This window comes from Motacilla alba, chromosome 5, assembly GCF_015832195.1.
Source record: "Motacilla alba alba isolate MOTALB_02 chromosome 5, Motacilla_alba_V1.0_pri, whole genome shotgun sequence".
Taxonomy (NCBI): domain Eukaryota; kingdom Metazoa; phylum Chordata; class Aves; order Passeriformes; family Motacillidae; genus Motacilla; species Motacilla alba.
The window spans coordinates 4715428-4740407 of record NC_052020.1 but is presented as its reverse complement, the minus strand read 5'-3'; the positions used below and the strand labels follow the sequence as shown (position 1 = coordinate 4740407).

Here is a 24980-nt window from a genome sequence, read left to right as displayed (position 1 = left end):
TTATCCTCTCCTGTTGATGCCCTGCACCTGTGTGCCCTCTGTTCCCTGTGGGATTGCTCAGCACCCCTGGGCACTCCATGGCTCCCTTCAATAGCATTCACCTGCCCTGCACAGCTGGACCACTGGGGATGAGGCTCAGCCCCACTCCCAGACACCACAAACTCTACAAGTGCCTACAAGTGAGATGTGTGTTCAAAAAACCTCTAAGTTCAGAACGAAGATGATGAAAGAAAATTTCCTTGATGAACAGACAAGGACTGGCAGATAAGAAATCAGAAATGTGAGCCAAACATTCATTTTCTCTGGTTCTAGAAAAAATTTTTATTAGATTGATCTGAACTTTTGACAAAGACAAAGCTTTATGCTTTGGAGTTTCCAGAGAAGGTACTGCTTTGAAAGATTTAATTCTTGTTAAACAGAAAAATTTTTTTTTCAAGTGCATCTTTCACACCTCTACAACTTCTACGTCAAGATTATAACAGTTCATCATGGAGAAAGTTGTACATTACTATATAATGAAATATTTGCATTTTAACAATGAAAAATGTAAAACAGATTCACCCAACATGCAAGTAAGAAAAGTAAACAGATGAGCAAGAGCTACACAAAATAGGAATTAAATTTTTCAACTCATCTGCCAGGCTTGGCCTCAACCCTCGTCTTTGTGCTGCCACAAGACTTCAGGTAGTAGACAGGTAGAAGGAAAGTTCCTTTCTGCTGTAACTGTAATTGGATTTCTGTGTATTAAGTGACATCATTTAACAGCAGGCAGCAGCTGAATCACTACAGCAAGTTCCTGTATTTTGAAAATATATTTAGAAAATAAAAGACTAGCAATGTAGCCCTATTTGCACATATATTTTTACCTTTTGAGGTACTATGCTTTTAATTTATGAGCATTTAAAACTGAAACAACACCTCTAGCATTGATACATAGCTTCTCTCCCAATACCAGACAGCAAATAATTAGAATTACTCTCTGAAAATAGACAGCCCTGGCCACCAGCCTGATAATTTCTTCCAGGTTTGCATTTTTCCTTTTGACAAAACAATGGTTTAGGATCAATGAGGGAAAACTATAAGCACCATGGCTGAATGTACTTTGCTGAAGTGAAAAAAGTCCACGTAGACAGCTATGTTTTCTTTCAAGGCATAGTTTGCACACACCGTGATACAGCAGCCCCGTGGCTTTTATTGTTGTTGTTTTTTAAACAAATAATAGAATAATAAAATAAAATGGAAATAATAAAATGAAATGGAAATAATAAAAGTTCATTTTGCTCGGTTCTTCCTGCATTCACTTTTTCAGCAGGAAGAGTAAATGAGCACTTTCTGTACTTCAGGCCTGCCCTGTTTGTTGAAGGTAGGACTTTTTCAGTCTTCTCCAAATTACATACTTAAGCAAATATAAAGTTAAAATATAATATTAAAAAGTATATAAAAATATAAAATTAAAATATACTTTAACTTTTGCTTTAGATATCTTTTCAGCTTGGGAACTTTCAAAAATAGTGTTCCTGGAGGGCTTTTTTTTATGTTTTCCCTGTTTTTTTTTCTCAGTAGCCATTACAGCTGCCACACACCCCTCTCAGCTTCCCCACCTTGAGAAACTGCATCTTCCCCTTGTACTGTGACACCCTTTATCCTCTCTTCTTGGAAGAGAACCTCCAAAAGGCAATCTCAGCCGAGTGCAGAAGTATCCTGTAATAAAATTCCCACTTGAAAACAGAAATTCCCATTGAAAGGCAATAATCAAAGTTTTCCACAAGAGATGAGCAGACAGTTCTAGAAAGCAGTTCTGGAGCTCCCACTCTTCCACCTCAGGCTTGCAGGTACCACATGGAAAGGTCACTGACCCAGCAGTGACCAGGGTGCCACAGGTTAAATGTAGTGCTCCAGGGGATGCTGGTTTGTTTTCCAGAACAATAGTGAGCTGTAATCTTCCTTACAAGACAGATCATAGAATCACAGAATGTTTTGTGTTGGAAGGGACCTTAAAAATCATCTCATTCCAACCCCCCTGCCATGGACAGGGAAGCCTTTCACTAGCAGGTTCCTCAGAGCCCCATCCAGGCTGGCCTTGGACACTTCCAGGGATGGGGCAGCCACAAGGTCCTTCTCTGGGCAACCTGTGCCAGGGCCTCAGTACCTTCACAGAGAAGAATTTCTTCCCATTACCCAATTTAAGTCTGCGCTCTGTCAATTTAAAGTCATTTCCCCTTGCTCTGTCACTACACTGTGAAAAGTCCCTCTCCAGCTCTCTACTAACTGGAAAGCTGCTGGAAGGGTCCCCAGAGCCTTCTCCTCTCCAGGCTGAACAACCCCAGTTCTCAGCCTGTCTTCACAGGAGAGGTGCTCCAGCCCTCTGAGCACCTCATGGCCTCCCCTGCACTCAGTCCAGCAGCTCTGTGCCCTTTTATTGTTGGGGAGCCCAGAGCTGGGTGCAGAGCTCCAGCAGGGATCTCCAGAGCAGAGCAGAGCAGAGGGGCAGGATCCCCTCCCCTGCCCTGCTGCCCACGGTGCTCTGGCTGCAGCCCAGGGCACATTTGGCTTTCTGGGCTGTCAGTGCACACTGCCAGGTCCTGCTGAGCTTCCAACACCACCATCCCTTCTCCCCAGGGTTGTTCTCCATCCATTCTCAGCCCAGCCTGTGTTTGTGCTGGGGATTGCCCCAGCCCATGTTCAGGACCTTGCTCTTGGCCCTGCTGAAGTCCATGAGGTTCTCCCGAGCCTCTCCAGGCTGTCAGTGTCCCTTGGGATGGCATCCCTGCCCTCCAGAGGCTGCACACAGAGTGTGGTGATGGCAGGTGTCCTGCATCCTACTTTGCACAGGAAGCTCCACAGCAAAAGCAACTTAACAGAGCAATCTTTATTGTCCAGGTAAGCTATAAATAACCCATCTTTTCTCATTAAAACTTGTGAAAATCAGTTCTACCCCCCAGCCTAAATAAAATAATCAGGAATAAAGGTAAAGAAATTATTTTACAGGCAGTTTAGGCAGTTGTAGAATTTTAATGCCAAACCTGAAGTAATTTTACTATTAAATAAATTTTCCATTTACCAATGCAAGCAGTTTTATTTTATGATCAGTCACAGAAGTTACCATATAATTTATTATATACATTCCCGGTGCTTATGCCCTTAGAGTAAAAAGTTGCCTTTTTTTTTGAAGACTACAGAGTGAACAGAAATGCTCTCCAATGTTTAAAATACTTTCTAAAAACCAGCATGTATATAGTTCTGTAGGTTCTACCAGAGGTGTATAATTTTTCAGCATTACGTCTTAATGCCAGTTTCCTGAAGGAGCTTTGACTACAAAAGGCATGAATATATTTTCAAAGGATGATGGATAAATTGGTGGGTGGTAATATAATATATCTTAGGCAGCTGATCAGGGCTTTTTATCCTCTGCCTGTCTTTTAGTTATACACAATTTCAAGATAATTATGGTCTATAAGAATGTCTTTTCCCCTTCCTACTACCAGCAATATTTGTCTTGGTTATAGGTTCAAGAAACTTCCAATCACATCACAAAATTGGAATAGGGCAATTATGGCATTTCAGCAGAGAGCTGAACATGCAAACAGACTGACCACACCACATGGACATTTAGCATGGACACAGTATGGACAGTTAATGAACTGCCTTTATGGAATACACCAGCCAATTACATACTGGCTGTGGAATGTATTGAATCCATACCTGAATTTTACAAAGTAAAACCCAAGCCTAAAGTGTAATTCAGGTTGATATCTACCATGTCTGTGTTACCTTTCCAGTAAAGAATACAGTCCAATCAGATACTGAAAATAAATTAATTACTAATTTCATTAAATGAAGTGCCATGTAATCCAATGGTCAGATAGGCTATTAAAATCCCAACTCTGTGGAGTCATCCAAATGCCAAGCAGCTCATTTTTATGACTGGAGAGATCTCCTTGAAGCACCTGAAGGTGAGGGTTACTTCACTGACACAATACAAATCAGAGAAATTAACTCTGCTGTGCCTTGTCTGCTAAACAAAGGAACTGTTGAACAGCCAAGGTGGGAGTAAACAGCACAGACAAGAATATTGTTGGATACACAAGGGCACAAAGGGAGGCAGAAATCAAAACAAGACAATGTTTATACAGCAATATTGTCCCTCCATTTATAGTCTCCTTTGGCAGCACCACCATGGAGTTACAACAGAGGAATGCAGCATTCCTGCCTAGTGCCTACCCCTGGAAATTAAGAGGGAAAATTATTCCATATCAGACAACAGAGCTGGGAAAGGCACAGCAAACTGACTGACCCCAAACTCAAAGTGGTACAGGGTGTATGGCAGATGTATGTAACAAAGTCTGCTGGTTATCACATAAAGGCATAAAGGAGCCAGAAAAAACATGACAGGCTCTGAAAAACTGAATCAAAGGTGAATGAAGGAAAAATAGAATGTACATTAGCTACTCCATTTCAAGAAAATTTAACACAATGCAATAAAAATATTAATTGGGATAATTAAATCTCAATGAGAAAAACAACTGCAACAATTGTGTTGTATCATCAGGGAGTCAATACTTGATTATCAGTTATTTAAAACCACTTAATTAAAATATATAGAACATTCTTTATATAGAACATATAAAATATATAGAACATTCTACTTGAAAATCAAATTTTAACCAGTTTGTTTAACCTTTGTTCTAAACCACAAGTGAGAAAAAATTTCACCCTTAAATGAACCTTCTTTAGGTTTAGGAGCATTAAAAAACTGATTTTTCACAACCACAATATTTTAATTTCATTAAGAATATACTTTTTCCTGAATACTGAAGATAATGTTCAAGAGGTAAGGCATAGAATTTACCATCCCTAGGTAGGAAAACTGAAGAGTAATCATTTTGTCCAGAAATAGTCTCTGAAGACACTTAAGAAAATAGCCAGACTTCACTTGATGCAGAAGTAATCAGGAAATTATATGTTACTTCTGATATTAGGAAAACGCAGCCTTAGAAAGACATAAAATATTTAATGAAATTTTGTAAGATTATCCTCACACTTCAGCATTTTTTGCACTGTTGATCAGGCTTTTTCCCTTATGCAATTTTCTCATGACAAACTATCAGTGTTTGATTGGGAGTCCACTGAAGTCTGGAGGGATCCTTTCTGTATGACCTGATCCAAAGCTGACCAAGCTCCCTAGCACAAAAAAGAGTCAGAATGAAATGTAAGTGTAAAGGAAACCGTAAAGATGTTCAACGATGTTTTTATTTTCTACAGGAAATGACAATAAATATCCACACAAACTGTACACTGTTTCTACCACAAAATACTGGAGGCAGCTTAACTACTCCTCCTCCTGGGCAGGAGGAAACTGTAAGTAGTTGGGTTTACTGAAACCATTCCACTAAGCCAGTGGAATAAAGAAATAAAACAAAGAATAAACAGGTGCCAAGCCTGATTTGGCCTTGGGAGGATCTTACTCCATTGTCCATAGATGGTAGAGAGCTGAATTTAATTCCCAAATCTGGCTAGTGTAAATACTCCTGTACTTCCCAACACATTCTTATGAACCACCAAGATTAATTCACTTGTTGCTACACAATATATATACACTTTAAAAATGCATTTAATTCATCAAGAAATTACAGCTTTACTTATCAAAAGCAATGAATTTTATTTACCTTCAAAATGTTGTCGGGATGCTCTTTGGCAGAAGCAACAAACAGCTCATGTCCACAGACAATTCCCTCTGCGAGAAAATACTTGAACAACAAATTGGAGTAAAGGCCATATTTATCCTCCTCTGTGAAAACAAGAATGGTTGGATTTTTTTTGTTAGATAAATTGCCCACCTGTAGGTTCACAACACTGTAAAAGGCCCCTTTGGGTCTTACTCCTGGAGTACAGAATTTACAACAGAGATCAAAGGTAAAATAGGACTCTAAAACTTTTAAAATAATGCTTGATAATACTGTATTTCAAATTTTTCAAGCCAGAGGAATATTCCTCAATCAGGCATTTGATTCTAAGATATGGATAGGATACAGCCTCCTTACAAGGCTTCCCATCAGTACCAACTAAGATGGCTGAATTTATGGATTAATGGAAAGGGGTTCCTTAATTTAGGAAAACTATGTTAACATTTTTATTCTTAGAGCTTAAAACTTGCTTAAAATACTTGTTACCTGATGCTTTTCAAAATTCAGCTATATGTGGCATGCTAAGCCTATACAGAGGTAACATTCAGAATAGAGACATTCTAATGTCAGCATTTATTCCAAAGTTGTGAAAACTACAAAAACCAAATGGATGTTTTGAAGAAACCAAACAATTAGCAATGCTTTTGTTGAAACCTAACCACAGCAAAATCAGAACAAATTCAAAAGACTCGTGAATTTGCAGTTTAAGCCCTGAGACAATATTTGTTAGCAGACATTGTGAATACCGGCCCACTGAAATGAAAACACAAACTCTGACTTCAGAAATACCAGCATTTCCTTCAGCTTCCCTGGTGCAGGTTAAGTGTCAGAAATTACCAGAATTAGGAAGTCTTAATGAACTCATACAATTAAAACTCAGCATATCTTCAAGCTAAGGGAAGTGGATGTGTGCAAAACAACCGAAATCTGAACCATCTCTGATGTTCTTTATTTGTAGGAAGTACCAACAAAAGCACTGGCAATGCTTTTTACAGTTTTTGGGAGAAAAGTGAATGTGCTACATTAGATTTCACTTTTTCATCTCTTAATCTGGCAGCTGAAAGACAACACACAGGGATGCTGAGGCAGAAAAATACAGAGACATATTTCTTTATACAGAACGAACAAAACTCAATCTATTATTCGTGTGACTTGGAAAATATTCCCTAACCACACATATGAAATAGTAAAATTAAAAATAAAAAACCAGTAACAAAGATGGATATGAATGACAACTTTTTCATTTTCTAACTTGCAAAAAACAGTAAAGAAGAAAATAAAAATACTCTAACTTTGACATGTACCACAATCAAAATGAATCAATGGAGTGAAAGAGAAAAGGAAAGAAGGAAAGTGTATATCCATAAAGGAAAAGGAAAACCAACAGCAATGGGGAAACCTAGGAAACAAATCACAGGAAAGTATTGTTGCACTGCTACACTCCCAGCATCTTGCACGTGTACTGATACTCTCAGTGCCCAGATTAACGAGAAATTCAAACCACAAGTGTTCAAAACCACTGAAAAAACCCAGTTCTCCAAGAGATATTCCCCAACCTCCATGGGATATTAGGCAAAACAGAATTTATTTCCTGCTTTTTTAAACTGCATTGTTAAACTCAGTATTTGAGATAGCAGAGTCGCTAGAAGTTACTCTAAAGCAGTAGCTCAAAACAGAGAAAAATGTTTCATAATCCAGTCACTAAGACAGGAAATTACATAAAACTGGATATCCAAACAAGCCAAAGGGAATACAATAATTACAACACTCTTACTACTAGTGCTAGCTACTCTGCAGTTTGCTGTTGAGTCTTAGGGTTTTAAGAACTTAGATTGCATTAACAGAACTTACCTTTGACAGTGCTGACCTGCTTAGGAGGCCATATTAGCCTTCAATGTACTTGTAATAACACACTGACTTTTTTTTTTTTTTTTAATAAGGGTCTTGTGACGAATATGGACAGCTCTGAATCATAAAAAGCACAGAACTGACAAAACTCTACTGGTGACAGAGTTCCTTGTCAAAATTTCATCAGGATGGATTTCCAAGCTGCAATTTACTTGAGAATTTGGAGCTTTTAACTAAATATTAGATCCAGTTTACTCTTGCATCCTTATAAAGCCATTATTAATGTTACTGAAGAACTGCCTTCCTATTAACACAGTGATGAGACTGAGGATGTGGAGCCAGGTGTGAAACTGAGGAGGACACAAGGCTCAATCAGCTAAAACTAAAACACTCCCATTGCAGAAACAAAAGGCAGAACTGACACTACCTAAGTTTTGAAGAAGCATTATGGTTGTATATTGTAAATAGTCTTTGTAGCCTGCTTAAATCTTAAACTGTTTCAAGAGGGAAATAAAACCTCATTGCTGAGTAAGTGTCCCTTGTGACTGGAGTCCAGACCACTGACAGCTCCTGCCCCCTCAAACACTGGCTCTCTCTAGTTATTCTTACTGCTTTATCATCAGTTTATTATTCACACTATATTGATTTCCATGTGCTAATCTCCAGCTATGAACCTCTTAATTTAACAAGCAAAGACCTCTAGAAATCAAAGTGGCAGCATGAGGGCTACATTTTGTGTTTTAAATTGTCTGAGGTACCTGAAAGAAGCTACCACGGCTCCCCTGTAATCACATCACAGTGGCAGATGTCACTGGAGGGAGACAATTGTGTTAGATCTCTCTCCCTTTGGACAAAAGAGGAAAAGGAACACTCATCAGGCACTCTAGAAGGATCCTCAGCTGCAACATTTACATCATCCTTGCTGAATGAAAAATCTTGGGTTCTCAATTTTTAACTATAGGTTAAAGTTCACCTTCTTCACCATCTGAGGCACAGAAACACTGAGTTGATATGTATTTAACTGACATTTAATGGAAAATAAGAAAAATGTCTCGTTTAGTCCAAGTGTTTTATGGCTTGAGTCTGTGTGTACAACTATACAGACAGAGATCCAGATCCAGAGATCATCATAAAGATCCAGATCTTTCTGGATCATCATTTTTTATATTAATTATTCCTTAGAAAGTAAAGAATGTAGTCAATTTCTTGTGCCAAGCATAACAGAGGAACTCCATAAACCACGGATAAATGCAAGAAATCATACGATGTGTTGGTGATTATTTAACTAAGCTAAGAAGAAATACAGCTGTAATAGTTAAGAAGAATTTTTCTCAAATTTTATTTGAAATGCTGAAATGTTAAAACATACTGTAGAAATAAAGCCATAAAAACCTAGTATATAAACATTTTAACTGACTTACTGAGATTCTAATTAATTTTGTTGATTCGTTGATTTATTTGAAATGTAACAGGGCTAGAGAGGTTCTTACACTGCCATACTCTCCCAAAACAAGGAGTGTTCAAGTTAGCAAATTAAAAACACATTCAGTGTAAGGACACATCATTTTAACATAAGCCTTTCCTTTCTTCTTAAATTTTCATAAGAGTAAACTTGCAGTAAAAAAAATAAATTAAGGATTGGAGAGTGATCTAAATATAAACCACCTCATAGTTTCCTACAGTACTCTAAGGATTAGATGTGTCTCAGAAAGCCTTTACAAACAACGTATCTGGAATTGTTAAAGTCAATGCATCTGTAAGAATCCCTCAGTTCTTCAATTTGTCAGATAGACGATGCTTTTTATTGATTCATTTCTAGGTCACTAAACTTTTGAGGTATTCAAAAGATCTAAAGTGCATCCATATGGGGCTTTTCTGATAGCATCCATTGTACCCTGGCTTCAATAGTTACATTCAAAACCAAAGGAGTACAGCTTTCTTCTTGTAAATAAACAAACAAATCACTTAGCACAGGTACTTCAGCAGCTCACTGATCACTCTCATAGAATCCCAGAATGAAACACTTTCCTGAGAATGCTTGGACTTGGCATTTGAATGGCTAGGACAGATTTTCAACTGTTACCTTTACCTTTCCAAACTCCTCCACATCCAAAAGAACTACCTTCACTCAGGACATGTAGGAACACTTCAGATCGTTTTAGTCAACACTTAGGACAAGCCTGGCCCAAATCTTTAGTCTCAGCCTCTGCACTAAAGAGCTGGCCCTTCACTGTGAGCTTCACTTCCAGCTGTTTATGTGCCTTCCAAGGCACATAAACAAATCAGACTCTTGCAGCTGCAGCCTCTTTTCTGGGTGCAGTCCCCACAAGTCACACAGCACTGCGCAGCTTTCTGCGATTCTTTTGGAACAAAGAGTGTTCTCCAGCTAAGCAGCAGGTGAGTAACTAGTGAAGCATGAAACTACACAAGGAGAAGAGATTATTTACCTAGAAGTTATGCATATTGTCTCCAGGACAAAAGCTCTTCTGATCCTATAGATAAGGACATAAATAAAATAGTCTGTTGTGACGATCCATGGGTGTCTTTGCACATGAGCTTTCCTGGCTGAGACAGTCATGGAGACAGAGCAGGGTTGTCACTAAGAGCACAGTGAATTCCAGCATATAACCCTACAGCTGAACACTAAGGATAAAGAGAAATTCCTATTTAGGGGTCTTTTCAGCACTGCACTGTATAGGCTACTGTGGAGTCTTTGCTTCTTTTTTTTTAGGGTTGGGATTAAATGAAATTAAATTCTTGTTGGGACTCAGATGTTTATTGGTTTTCATTCATATTACAGTCTTACAAACTGTGAGTTCTACAGTACTTCACTCAAATAAACTAAAAATGGAGCCATATCTCTCTCTCTACGAGGCCTTTTAAGGATAAACTGTCCAATTAGGAAATGATTCCTAAATTATTTTTACTTTCAACCCAATAACTAACTACTCGTTGGCAATGTGGACTTTTTTATCTAATTACACAATATTACCCAAAACCAGGGAGAAGAAGGTGAAGAAGAAGGACCAGCCTCCACCCTAAAACTTCTATCTTGTTTTGCATATATTACTATATTCAAAAACTTAAAACTCTAAGTTTTCTACGATGCAATATTATACACTTCTATTTAAACGACACACTTATAATCTCAGTTTTATCATTCACTTTTGGAAGACTTTTCTACAGCCTCAGGTCAAATGCAGTGCTCTCTGGGGGTTCAGTGCCTGTCAGCACAGAAAGCCAGAAATTCTCAGTAACCAGGGTTCCAACAGGATACCAAATACATAAGGGACATTTCTCCACACCTGTCTGTAGCTACTACTCAAAGAAATTCATGTGTTGTAGAATTAGGGATAGAATCTTAAGGCTTTTATCTAGGGCACAGAAAACAAAAGAGAGCAGATATGTGTGAGGCACTGTAAAAATAGAAATTATTTAAAAATTAAGTAAACAAATCTGATTATAGAATTATTGATATGTAACCATGTGACCTTAAGGAAAAACTCCCTCTGCACAGAGGCCTTCATGTTCCAAGAGAGGGATGCAGAATAAGCACTAGAACTGGAAGAGGAAGAAAAAGTCAGGAACAAAACCCACCATAAGGTAACAAACATCATGTCTATAAATACTGTGTTGATAATACCTGACTTTCAAACATCACTATATTAAGCAGCATGAAGGTCTTTGAAAAACTCCAGTGGTCATTTGTAGTATAATTGCTGAAAATGATGAGAGCTGTAAGAAGAAAGAATAAGCCTGCAACAGTGTAATGTACAGATGGCTTATTTTTTTTTCTCTCTACAAAGTCTAGACAGGTTGCCCTAAAGCTGCCAAATGCCTGTCACAGCCTATCAGTATCGATAATTTTTTTACCAGATAAAGGGTTCTACACTGTGGTCCTGTGACCTAAGGTGTGTCTTTCTCCAGCTATGAAACATCTCTCTAAATTGCTGCAGGTTATAAAACGAGATAATTTTAATAATCTCAAATTCCATTTAAAGATACTTTTCTAATGTCCACGTTTACTAAGCTTGAGGGGATATACTTTGTGTCACTTGCATTTAATTAGCACATGCCAAACCAGAGTTGTCAAACACATAAGTTACAATATTTGGCATTTAGCCATATTTCAGGAAGGTGAATTCTGCTAACTGGTATTTTGTAGAATTATATTTAGCAAATCACTGTTTTGTACCTCTCTTGAGATTATCTTTTTCAGCTTTAAAAAGATGATAAATTCAGTTATATTGGCAAGTGAAGAGAGTTCTTACCAGTCAGGTTAAATTGCATGCCTAACAAAAATAAAAGTAGCCAATTAAAGTAGCTGAAACTGCTTCAAGGCTTAGAATGTACAAGTATAGACCTGTTTTTCACCAGACAACTTTAACTTTTAATAACTGACCTCAGCTACCAACAAAACCTCTCCTACTGATAATCTTTAAAACATATAGCTGTCAGTGACCTTGTCAAAACTGGGGCTTTTAAAGGTAAGCAAGAATAGGTTCTTACAGGGTACTCAGGACACCTCTAGTGGGGGTGCTGCAGCTCACTGTGCAGAATGTGTTATATAAACAAAGCTAACCTTTAAAAACAAAATAACAATTTAAAATGGTTTAAAAATTATTTTTAAAAACTTATAATAATTAATATTATCATATAGTAATTATATGTTATAAAATAATAATTATATATAACATTATATATTAATTAATATAGTATATTTGATAAATTATCATAACAAAAATAATTTACAAACAAAGTATCCTCCTGCAAACTCTTCCTGGGCTGGCAAAACACACATGCAACAGCTTGAAGTACACTGGAGTGGAGAGGGGAAGGAGTGTGCTTGTTTTACTTGTTTGAGAAGGGGGACTCTCCTGGGAAGCTGACCTTCTGCAGCAGGTTCAGATAAAACCACAGAGGTGGTCTCCCCTCCATACTGAACAAGCTGCTTTGGTGGGGTTCCACACCAGAATGCTTCTCAGAAACCCACAACTGTGAGATTTTTTTCAAACTAAAGTACTAGTTAAAGTCCTAATTCTTGTTGGATGAACAAACCTCAGGAAGTCTCAAGCTGCTCTGGTAGGTAGGATCTTCCATGAGAATACCATGTGCTTCAACTCTCTAATTTTCATATAATTAAAATGCTGTCAAAAGAATATACTATAGAATTAAGCTCAACTGAAAGTCACAATGCTCTTTATTATGAATTGAGTTCAAAAACTTGCACACTTCTATTTCAAACAATATTTTACAGTCTTATCAAGTAATCTGTGCCATTACTACATCTTCAGAACACAACAGTTCAAATAAATATTTTAATACCCTGAATCTACTATTATTTGGTTAAATTAACCAAGATAATGAGTCAAATAATGAAGATGAGCATTTAATTTGCAAAGGGAGCTAAGCTAAAAGTAATTCAATTTATTCTCACCTTAGAGAATGTTGAAGGAAGGGGAAGAATTTAACCTTTTTGTAACACTTGGAGTACAACACAGAAAGATCTTCCTAGGAGGTTTATCACTGACAGCTTCAATCCTGATAATATTAAGCTTGCCTAGACTAATCTCATGACAGAATTTCTTGGTGTGCTGACAGGATATTCTAACAATGCCATTCCAATGTTACCTGCACCAACTTTAAAAATCAGTCTCCAAATTTTTAGACTAATGAGTCATGACTAAATATAGTTCCTGCTTTTTGGATATAATTACATGTTTCGAAATAACATACGGTAAGTCTCATTTGGGGAAAAAAATTCATTTTCAGATCTAAAAGAGACATTCTCAAGCTAAGTTTCAGGTCAGATCACAAATACACAACCAACACAGGGGATAAGCAAATTCAAACCCACCACTGAGTATGGCCAGATACGCATTCAGAGGGAACAAAGTTCAGGCAAAAATCCTTTCAGGAAAAATCTTCCATTGAGCCATCAGCATCCACGTGACTGTTTTTCACATCCATAACTCCCTATGGTGAAATATTGCACCACTTCTTTCATTTTATGACAATTTTCCTGGTAGTGGATTCATTGGATGCCACCCCGCCTGTCTACTGGAAGGGGGCAGTGAATATTGTGATGAGAAGACAAAATTAATCCAGCCTCACAATCTCTGATTTATGTAAAAATGAATAGGTTCTAACTTTTTTTTTTTTCTTCTTCCTTTACCACAGCAAGACTGCAGCTCTTCTCCAGCTGAAAATGTTGGAATTAGGTAATGTCAGTTATTTCTTCTGGCAAGCAACATTTCACATTACTTAATCTGCACCACAGCATACTCTAATTTATATACTTTATGTAAAAATCAACATTTTCTAAGACTCAGTGGCACATCAATAACTGTCTCTAACGGATAAAATGCAGAAATAAAGACTAGCCTTGCAATAACAGGCCATAGTGGGAGCAATCACCCTCCTCAATGGCAAACAGAAAATTTTATTCAGTCTCTAGTGCAGGTCACATGAGCCCTACACCAACAGAGAGTAACATGCTGTAATTCCACTAGTGGCTAAAAGAGATTTCAAATAAGAGATTTCAAATAAGAGATTTCAAATAAGAGATTTCAAATAAGAGATTTCAAATAAGTTTTCCCCAAATCCCACTGTTTGGATCTTTAGTGTTAAGACCAATTTTTGAGTTGTAAAATTCAAAATACATAACCAAAATTCTAGATACAAATTCAGTTTCCCCAGCAATGGTTGTCTTCCACAGGGAAAGTAAAGACATATAAAACATCCAGACCACAATGTTTTCATCCCTTTTAGAAAATGAATGAAAATTACTGATTAAATCTGTCTCAAGGGTGAAAAGCCACAGTCTGAAGAGCTTCTATTGGTGTCCATCACTAGAGACAAGCAGGCTCTAAAACACTCTACAGGCACAACTTCTTTGAAAGCACCCAAATCACCCAGGCATGTGCCAGTCTGCTTTGTCCCTAGGCAAGGCTGAAATCTAGTCCTGCTCTCAATTATGAGATTCAAGCGCTCCTTCAGGGTGGAGATTAATACAAGAATTCTTCATTTTTCTGCTGGTTTTGTGTCAAATCAGTCAAACAGAAAGGAAAGCTGGACACCTCAGCTGCAATGGAGATGATCCCAGAGAGCTGCACCGTGGTCTGTAAAGGGAATTCTGGTGTAACCTATTTCATCATCTCAGTGTGCCTCATCCTCACCCTGCCAGAAAGCAGGCTCCCATCACCTTGCTTTCAGCTGATTCTGGCAACCAAAAGATCCAAAGGTTCTGCATTGCATGCCAAATTAAAAAAAAATCCCTTTGTGATGATACACAGTTTGAAGCTAACAGCAGTTTACAAAATCTTAACTAATGTGTGCACTCTGCTAATAAGTCCTGAAATGTGCTAAATGCCCTGTTTTCAAACAGATTTCTGGGGTATTCTTTGTCGGTGCTCAAGCCTGTCTAAAATTAAGATTTTAATTCACCTCCAGAAATTCTTGAGACAGACAACAGTCCATTCTGAAGGCTACACAAAGTGAAGGAACCTGAGGGTTTTACTTTCCTAAAGTCTGACTTCAAAAAACAGTAAAAAGACAGGCTGTTTAATTAATACATTAAAGAGTGAAAAGCTTCAGAATATGGCTTTAAGAATCTATATATTCTATACTAACCAATAAGAAGAAGGGTTCCAACAGCTACGCCTCCACCTGGAAAGAAAACAAAATGAAGAATAAAGTAAGACTACACTTTAATACTATGTTAGAGAACAATTAACTTTTCTTAGTTTATAAGTCAAAGAAAGGTGATAACGGGGAATTTAAAAATATAAAAGTGAACAACATTTTAATTACCTTTGCAATACTTACTACAATTCTCTATTATGAAATAATTATACATTACATGTAATTACATACTGCACATTACAATTACTTTCACAATATACTGTACTATCATCATTGTGGTAAAAAGATCCTGCAGAGCTCTGTGCAACCACGCTCAAATACTACAGTGGTGAGCTATGGACTGAGCCAGCAGATTTTTACTGCCATGACTCACGTGAGTAAACATTCTCCAAATTAAATTAATATTAACCACTATCAAGTGATAGTCCTTTGTATCAAGAAGGATGTAAGCTAAGTGATCAACTAAGATTCTAGTATATTTTAGCAAATTTCCACCCAAGTCTTCGAGGCAAAATCCTGACTCCACTGCTTTTTATCTTACTGACATGGCAGCAAGACTTTCACCCACTGAAACCTGGATTAAGAGATCATAAATGTCACAACACACACTATGAAAAAGCATACCCTACTGAAGGGAATAAAGTTTTTTATAGTAGGTCTTGGACATAACTCCATGGATTACTTTATAAGGACAGTGAAAGAAGAACTTGTATTTTATTTTTGGGAAAGAGCACATTAATTTGTAATCTGAATTACAATAGTGGAATAACCTGAAATCAGACTATTTTGTTTAAAAATTACGGAAGACTGTGACAGGGAAGCTAAAAATCCCTGGAAGTGTTCAGGCTGGCCACATGCAACCAGCCTACTGAAGTGTTTTGCACGGAAACTGCAGGATGTTTGCAATTCTGTACCCATTTAAAAGCAGCTTAGGAGCAAGCTAATTGATGAATCCCATCAGCGCAGTATGCAAAGCTCCAGAAGTCAATTCTGGACTGCACAGATGGACTCCAGTGAACAGGATCTTTCATTTTATACATTTGTAAGAGCTCAATAAACTCCACTAGAAATTGATTCCAATATGAGTTGGAACAACTTCTTAATCTTCAGCTTTGCTAGTGGGACTACAAATGCCTGCAGTGTCTGTAATGTTGATATACCCAAAAGGAAGAAAAAAAGCAAACTGCTCTCCCAAAGGCCAGAAAGTGCTAATATTGTTGCATAATAGCACCCGAATTAAAACCAGAACAGGATCACTTTGCCATCATGCACCTCAACTCGAGCAGTACTGGGCAGTGAAAGTGCTTAGTCAGCTACTAATTTCATGGTTCTACAGAAGCAGATGTTTCAAGCTGAACTCCTGAGTCAAGATGTACAAATGCCTCAATATCTACAGCAAGCTGATGAGGGTAAGTAAGCATTTTCTAGATATTAAATAAAAAACAAAAAAACAAACCAATTTTAACCAATTTGCTGTTTATCAGAAAGTTAGAATCACTCATGAAATCCCCATGTCCTAAACCAATGATTTTTGTTCCATTTATTTTTTCAGGAGATAAATGCAAATGAAACCAAAAGATGTACTGGAGGAGAAAGCAAAAAAAAAAGACCAAAATCTGAACTCATACTGATGTTTGACACAACGTACGCTTCCAATATTCACTGCATTTAATTGTGCCAGAACACACAGGTTACTAACAACAGTTGTTTAAAATGAGCACATGCTCTATACAGCCCATAGGAAAGAAAAGCTCCAACTGTTGAGATTTTACCAAATCCTAGGTTGACATGGAAAATGATTAAAGCAGCCATAAGTAATGCATTAGCTCATGGCAATAAGGACTTTAAAACCTTGGTTAGAGAAAAGTTCACTCGTAGCCATGACAGAAGTAGTGTCTCTTCTGCTTTTACAGTGAATTTGTTTGTCAAACAGTGCAGTCAAAATTCTCTCGAGCTGCATTTTCAGATCATCAGTGGTGCTGTTTCTACAAGCCAGAGCTGTAGCATATGTGCACATACCCTGGCTGTTAAAGGCAAACTCAGGTCAGAGCATTGCCTTTACTTTATCATTGAGTGGTTTGAACAAGTGTCTTCTATTAGAGGGGATGCAAAACTATTGCAGTTACCATGGTTACACGTTCATATTACAACGAGCAAGACTACTAGTAAATTAAACAAAAGGCAACAGGAAAAATAGCAGGAATATTGATGGAATCAAAAGGAAGAGGCAAAATCTTTAAGTTTCTCAAAAAAGCTGCTGGGAACTTGTAACTTTTCCTAATCTCCCTATTTTCATTTTTCTTTGCCAGTATCTGAGACAGTAGAATATATACACATCTAAGCAAAACTTGTAGCTTTTGACATTGCTACTTACAAGACAGATTTAAGATCTTATGGACAGAAGCACAACAAACTTTGCAAGCTGAGAAGTGCCCAGATTGTTTTCAAAGCACATCCCTGACCTTTTTTCCAGCAGCCTGAAACAAAACATTCAATACCAGGCATGTGATGGTTATATTACACAGTAGTTGCAGCTCATTGCAGAGAACTGCTCTGGCACACATCAGGCATATGTGGCCCACAAACCTTGAAAGTAAACTTATATAAACTTAAATAAATATAAAATATGTATAAACATAAAATGTATAAATTTATAAAATAAATAGAAATAAAATATTATAAAATAAATAAATAAACATAAACTCTGGAAGTGCAGAGTGCCCTGATGCATTTGAAATCCAGCACTTAGCTACCACTTCTCTTCCAAAAGAAATTCACTCCTTTAGAGTGAGCCACAGCAATGTAACCATCAGCTGCAGGGTGAAAGAAACTCCTCCTAGGATTCTTTCCCTTTTCCTCCCTTCAGAAGCTCCTCATTGTGTGTGGTAACACCATGCTATCCCTCACTCACAGGCTGCTCTTTCATGCCTGGAAATAATTCTGTATCTGGGTTACAGATTTTGAACAGAGCAAAGTTAAACTCAAGCCCAAGCCAGAGATCTACAAGACTGCCTAGTGACTGTTACAAAGTATGTCTATGAAAGTACCAGACTAAGAGAGTGTGTACCAACTTCCATGAAAAAAAAAGAGATTGTCCTCAGTCCCTGGTGACAATAAAAATTAAATATTTTTACAGTCAATTGTTTGATGGCTAGCGGGCAAGACAAAAGAAGAGAAGCACCAATACTCTTTCAGAAACACAAACAGCATTCTGCAACACATTCATGAAGCATTTCCACACCCAGAAAAAGGGCACAAAGCAGACCAAGTGAACACCTGCAGAGGCACCAGCACAGTGGGTGCTGCACTGATGCCTCAGGTGTGGCTTTTCTGTTTTTCACATTCTGTGCTGCTTTAGTGTGTGGGTCTGAGCTTCATATGAGGGGATGGTGAGCTCTCTGCACAGAGCAGGGAGACAAAACAATTCCTGCTCCAGCTGGGCACCAAGGACAAATGATCCAAAGCTCAGCCCAGGAGCACAAACAGCGTGGGCTGGAGAGAGAAAAACAAGCAGGATGGGAGTGCCTGGGCTAAAGCTGGAATGGGACAATGAACTGCAAGGTGCAAATGGAGCAGAACTGATCCAAGGGAGAGACCCCGGGAGCGCTCGTGCATTTTGGGACCATTTGGGTTCATCTTGGGTGCAGCCCTGGCTGGGCTCTTGTGCTGCCCAAGGTGGATCCATGGAGGAGATCCTTTGAATAAATCCCTGCTTTATTCTTCAGCTCTGTCCAGCCTCTGCTCTGGGGCAGCCTGCAAAAGGCATCAGCACCATCAGAGGCTCAGTCAGATGCTCCAAGGATGCTCCCCTCTACTCAGATCACATCTGGAACATGAAGCCCAGATGATTTTGAGTTCCTCCATTCAAGAAAAAATAAAGATAAACTGAAATGAGTCCAGGGAGGGGAATGATTCAAGAGAAGGTGCTGAAGGAAGTGGGCTTGCTCAGCCTGGAGAAGGGAGGAAAAGCTGAAGGCCCTGGGGTACCCAAGAGAAGCTACAGACACACTGCTGGAACTCTGCTGTTGAGAATTTCAGACTGTCTGTGCTGGCAGGCACTGACCCCCAAGAGAGCACTGCATTTGACCTGAGGCCGTGGAGAAGGCTTCCAAAATGGAATGACAGAACTGGGATTGTGGGTGTGGAGATTGAATAGAAGTGTGTAATATCACAGGGTGGAAAACTTAAGAGTTTAAAAGTTTAGACTATAGTAATATATAGAAAGCAAGATGGAGGTTTTAGGGTGGAGGCTGGTCGTTCTGCTTCACCTTCTTCTCCATGGGTTTGGGTGGTTTTGTGTAATTGGATAAAAAGTCCACACTGTGGGCATGGGTGGTTGGTTATTGGGTTAAAAGTAAAAATAATTTAGGTGTCATTTCCTAATTGGACAGTTTAGCCTTAGAAGGCCTTGTAGAGAGGGAGATGGGGCTCCATTTTCAGTTTGTTAGAGAGAAGAGCTGTAGAACTCACAGTTTCTGAGACTGTATAAGATCTAATAAACCATCTGAGTCCCAACAAGAAATACCCTCTCACACATTTATTCCTGACCCTAACAAAAAAGAAGCAAAGACTCCACAGCAACAGCTGAGCTCTTCACTGAGCTGCGGTGGGAGGGCAACAAGCAACAAATGGGAGCTGAAACAGGGGAGGCTCCCAGTGGATCTAAGGAAAAAGACAATTCCCTACTAAAAACAATCAAGCATTGGGCCGGGTTACCCAGAGGTGCTGCAAAATCTCTGCCACTGCAGATTTTCAAGACTGCACTGTACAAAGCCCTGAGCAATCAGCGCTGAATTCAGAGCTGAGCCTGCTTTAAGTTTGCAGAGGGGAAATTCTCCTCAGCCTCCAAAATCAATGATTCTGTACAGTTCACCTAGCTGGAGGTGTGTTCCAACAACGCCTGGCACCAGTGGGAACTGGAGTCTAGTCAGCACGCTTAGCATGAGTCTTTCCTGGCCTCCTCTTTTCCTGGCCTCCACTCAGCCTCCAAAAATCAGGGATTTCAGGGCTAGGAGGTTAGCACCGGTTTAACAGAGGAACGTAGAGCCCAGGCTTTCAGAGATGCCACAACCCAAAAAACATCTAATAGTACTTTCAAAACTTGCTGTTTCTAGGGGCAAGGAATTTCCTTGATGTTGGAGAATAAATATCAGTAAGCTCAGGAAATCATGAAATATTTAAAAGACAAGGAAAATGTAGAAGGGATCCTGGCTTTATTGGAAGTGTCCTCAGTTTCCATAACAAACCACTAATTGTGTTAGCAGGTGCCTAGAATTTTAGGAGACTGCCACCACGGGAGCTGTCTACATCTTCTGAGCCATGCTGTGCAAAATGCACTGTTTCTAAAAGGGAATATGAACGGGAATATTCAACGCAAATCTGCTTTTCATGCAATTAAAAGGCTTCACAAATTACACTCACTTAATGAAATATTTTTCTCTCAAGCAAGAAGAGCTTCCTCCACAATGATCATAACCCCTGATGAAAGTGCAGACACACACACACAAAATTATATACAGGCTGCAAAATGTCCTTTATACAATGGATATGACTTTTATATTATAATTAATCATACAGAGCATCCCTAGAGAGAAAAGTGACATACTATGTGTACTGCAAGGACGAATGAACAAAGCTAAAATCAGGCTGTTCTCACCTAAAAGTCCCACGTATGTACATTAAAGATGCACTGCAACTGTGTGAAGAGTTAGAGGATCAGCCAGATAAACCACGCTGCTTACACCAGCAAATGAATGAGTTCCCAAGCCAAGGGAAAGTGCCAGCTCCCGACACGGATGATCCCGCGGCAATCACAACAGATGAGTCCACGGGACACCGAGACACAGCAAAACCAGCATCACACCGGAGCACTTTATCTAAGGGTGAAACTAACGATGCAGCCGTGGCGAGCAAGGCAGAAAGGACAAATTGAGAAGCCCAACACATCCCAACACCTGCCGCGGCGGAGAACCCGAACCGCCCGGCGTTGGTGCATCACACCCGGCTTTCCCAGCCGAAACCAGCATCACACCCGGCTTTCCAAGGCGAAACCCAGCAGCACACACGGCTTTCCCAGCCGAACCCTGGCAGCACACACGGCTTTCCCAGCCGAACCCTGGCAGCCCTCCCTGCGGCAGTGCGAAACGCCCCAGCCATGCGCTGCGGAGGGAATTTAGGGAGCAGCTCCGCCAGGCTGCCCGCGGCGATGGCAGCGCGGCACAGGGCTCCTCCGCAAGCTCCAGCTGGGATACACGACCTGCCTCCCCCGTCCTCCTGCCCCTCCCGCCCTCCCCGCGACCCCCGGGACTGTGGGGAGGAAGGAGCAGCCTCGGGAGCAGCGGCGGGGTTACGGAGGGCAGGGAGGGCCCGGCAAAGGGGAGGGCGGCGGGGGCGCAGCACCGGGTCCCAGTCCCGCTCCCACCAACCTAGCACACAGTCCAGGGAGGGCAGCCCGCTGGAGAGCAGCAGCTGCCCGTGGCGCACCGAGGGCCGAGTGCCCGGCAGGGCGGGCGGCCGCGGGCCGGCCCCGGGCCTGCGCTGGAAGCTGGTGCGGCCCCGCGCCCCGCCGGCCGCCGCCATGTCGGGGCCGGGCAGGCCGGGCCGGCGCTGCGCCAATGGGGGAGCGGCCCGGGGAGCGGCCGCCCAATGGGAGCCCGCGTTGTTGGCACGTGCGGAGCCGGGGGGCGGCGGAGGGCTGCGGGGCCCGGCGGCGAGCGGGGAGGTGAGAGCGGCACCGGGGCACCGGGGCCTTGCCCGGGCCGAGGGGACACCGGGGCACCGGGGCATTACCCGGGCTGAGGGGACACCGGGGGCACCGGGGCCGAGGGGACACCGGGGGGTACCGGGCCCTTGCCCGGGCTGAGGGGACTCCGGGGAGCACCGGGGCCTTGCCCGGGCTGAGGGGACACCGGGGACACCCGGGGCTGAGGGGGCCGGCAGCGGGCACGGAGCGGCGCGCGGAGTGCGGCACGGTGCTGTGGAGGGGACACCCCGCTCGTCCCGCGCGGTGCCTGCAGGGCCGGGCGTGCGGCGGGCCTGGAGCGGCATCAGCCCCTTCGGAAAGAGCCTGCAAGGGAAAAGGGCTTGTAAAATGTATTTTCGTAACTGCGTGTGACACATGTGAGTGTACTTGGGTCCCTGCTTGGTTGTGCATAGCCAGGACCTGTAGCAGGCGTGTGGTTCAATGTCTTAACTTGGGAGCAGGCTCTTGTGTCGGCGTGGACCAAGACGTGTGGTAGAAAAAGTTAAAAGACATTAAAATGCTTTGACAAGTTCAGGTATGTTTGCTTTGTCAGTCAACTCTCTGTGTATGTTCTGGTGCTCTGAAAGCAAGGGAAGCCCCTGTCAGTATACAGAACAGCCCCTACCACAAGTATTTTTATGTTTCTTTTTCATGTCGGTGGTTCAGATGCATCCAAGCTGCTTGAAGACTCTTGTACAAGTAGAATATAAGAATGAAGCTTTAATACTGTAATCCCTCACTCTCAGTCTTTAATTCCAGTGAATCATGTTTACTGTGGTTCTAAGCCAACTTTCTGAACGCCTGTGGTTCTTGAGTGTCTTTTTAATTGAGGGGGAAAAATCCTCATGTTAGATATGAGCAGCAATATGTGGGCAGTCCTGAACCTCAGAGTTTTCCCTTCATGTCCAGTTCAAATTCAGGAGCATGAAACTTCAGCATGACGTGGCCCTAGCTGGGGAAAGGATGTTCTTTTTGCTGCTGGCCAAGCTTCCACACATGCTAAACAGCAGACAAGTCACGATCTTTTATCAGGAGTATTTTCTGCTAAGCTGTGAAATACTGGATAATACTTAATTTGAAGTATAGATTGTTGTTTAGTGAAAGTTAGAAGTATCTGTCTGTAGAGGAGAAAATCAAAGGAGACTGGAAACCATGGCAAGAATTAAATATAGATGTTTAACTTCACTTCTGTAATATGTGACCAGTGAGGTGTCAATATCTGGGATAGGAAAGGCCAACAAAATAAAGACCCAAAGCATAATCCACAATTCTTTTAAAAGGGTTTGGGCCTCTGTTTCTGTCAGTGGGATCCTGTGGTGTGAGTTCTGTCTGACTGAAGAGGAAGGGGCTGAAACCTCGGGAGAGTTCTCCACTTTTAAACATCACACTGACTCTGCCTTTTCTTACTCTACTGTGCTCCTGGAGCCCAAATCCCTGAATATTTCAGGTGTGAGTGCTTGCAGGTGTGTGTGACACAACAATTGCAGGATACCTGTTGAGATCTTTGTTGAGAAGCTCGCGACCCAGTGATAAGGATATCTCTGGTAAGTCACTGCTTACGTGTCAGAAAGGTAAGCAGTGAAAAGAGAGAGAGAATCCAGTGATAAACTGCACGTACTCAATCTCTAGGATGGTTTTTTTCCCATTCCAAGCAGTACATTTTCTTACTTACTTCATTAACAAAAAGTATTTCCTTGCTTTATTGTTTGTTTTTTTTTAATTAAAATACACTGTTGTAGATTGTCTTAACTTCACAGCACAGGTGTAAACATACATCCAGGGCTGAGCCTTCTCTTTTGTTCTTTCATTACTACTGGCCTGCCATGCAGGGGTTCTTTTATACTTTTGTACCTCACTTTCCTACAGGCCAGTTAAAACTGGAGGCTAAATAATTCCTTGTCTTTTTTTGTTCTTTTTTCTCTTTCCTGTTGGAAAGTGAACACACATAATGAAAGCATTTTGCAAATGGGAACGCTTGTGCCACGCCCCCACCATTTTTAGTGTTTCTTGGATAATCTGCACATTTCCTGGCAATCTCAGTGGCTCAGGAGCTGATCCAGTGGGTCAGGGTTGCAAAAGAGGAAATGTCACTCCCTCCTCCTCCTCTGTTTCCAATCCAGCAAACCCTGGTGCTGATCAGTTCCCCCCTTGGGCTGATTGAGCTCACTAACCTGACTTGGAGCTATCCATTGACTTCCTCAATAGTTTTATTTTGTGCCCTCCTCTGAGCTGGTGCTGCATGGAGGAGGGCAGCCCAACCTCCCAGCTCTTGCTAGCTCAGAACTTTGTAGTTATTTCAGAATAAAAATTGGATTTTTACATTAAAAAAAAAAAAGATTTTTACATAAAGTGATATTTTTGTTGCAATTTTTTTTGTAGACATCCTTCCAAATACAGAGAAATGGTTTCTTACATTGTAACAGCACAAGAGACTGTGTCATATATGACAAAAATAGTGAAGTAGATGCAATTTTTTCAGTATGAGAACTGAACTTTTAAAATACAGCAGTAGTTCTGTTTGTGGTGTTCATTTTTCCCCAGTCACATTTTAACCTGATGGGTGCAGTTAAAATCCTACTGATTTAGAAAGTGAGTGGAAATAAGCTATTTTTCAATAGGTGGGGGATTTTTAAAATGTTAACATTTTAATACAATAAAGCTTTCCAACTGCATATGTGCTTATGGAAATACTGCTTACAACATCTGACTTTACCTGTATTTCAGATGAATTTCAGAGAAAGAACTAATCTAATGGAAGTCTCATTTCTTATTTTTTAGTTCATTATTTTTAAATCAGTGGTGTTTCATTTTCAGGAATAACAATATTTTTTTCACCTTTTTTGAAGGATACTGAAGGTTTGCTTATATTCTCATGTCCAGTTTTGCAAAGGTGAATTTTCAGTCGTTGTAGAAGATCCCACTAGGATCTGCTGTCTGGCAGAAAGCAAGACCACAGCAACTGTGATTCTAGACATTACCCTGATCCTCAAATGCACATTATGACATAGATAAATCCTACTGTTCCTGCTCCAGGGGTGGAATGGAAATGCAGAGAGACTAAG

General features: G+C 40.5%; 2 protein-coding genes across 6 annotated transcripts in view; one reads left to right on the top strand and one right to left on the bottom strand.

The window, feature by feature from the left end:
* ELP4 (elongator acetyltransferase complex subunit 4) overlaps window positions 1-21772 on the bottom strand; it is a 138136-nt gene extending 116364 nt beyond the window's left edge. For 4 of the 5 annotated variants that reach the window (XR_005257156.1, XM_038138810.1, XM_038138808.1 and 1 more), the window contains exons 1-3: window positions 21602-21772; window positions 15165-15200; window positions 5667-5788 (exon numbers count right to left, since the gene is read on the bottom strand). Coding sequence is in view for 4 of the 5 variants with exons in the window: in XM_038138810.1 (XP_037994738.1) it covers window positions 5667-5788; window positions 15165-15200; window positions 21602-21755 (312 nt within the window). In the remaining variant the exon portion in view is untranslated. The remainder of the gene's footprint in view (window positions 1-5666; window positions 5789-15164; window positions 15201-21601) is intronic. The other variant, XM_038138809.1, reaches the window with a different exon arrangement.
* IMMP1L (inner mitochondrial membrane peptidase subunit 1) overlaps window positions 21719-24980 on the top strand; it is a 32250-nt gene continuing 28988 nt past the window's right edge. The window contains exon 1 of the mRNA XM_038138811.1: window positions 21719-21897. Within this exon, the coding sequence (XP_037994739.1) occupies window positions 21754-21897 (144 nt within the window). The 5' untranslated portion in view covers window positions 21719-21753. The remainder of the gene's footprint in view (window positions 21898-24980) is intronic.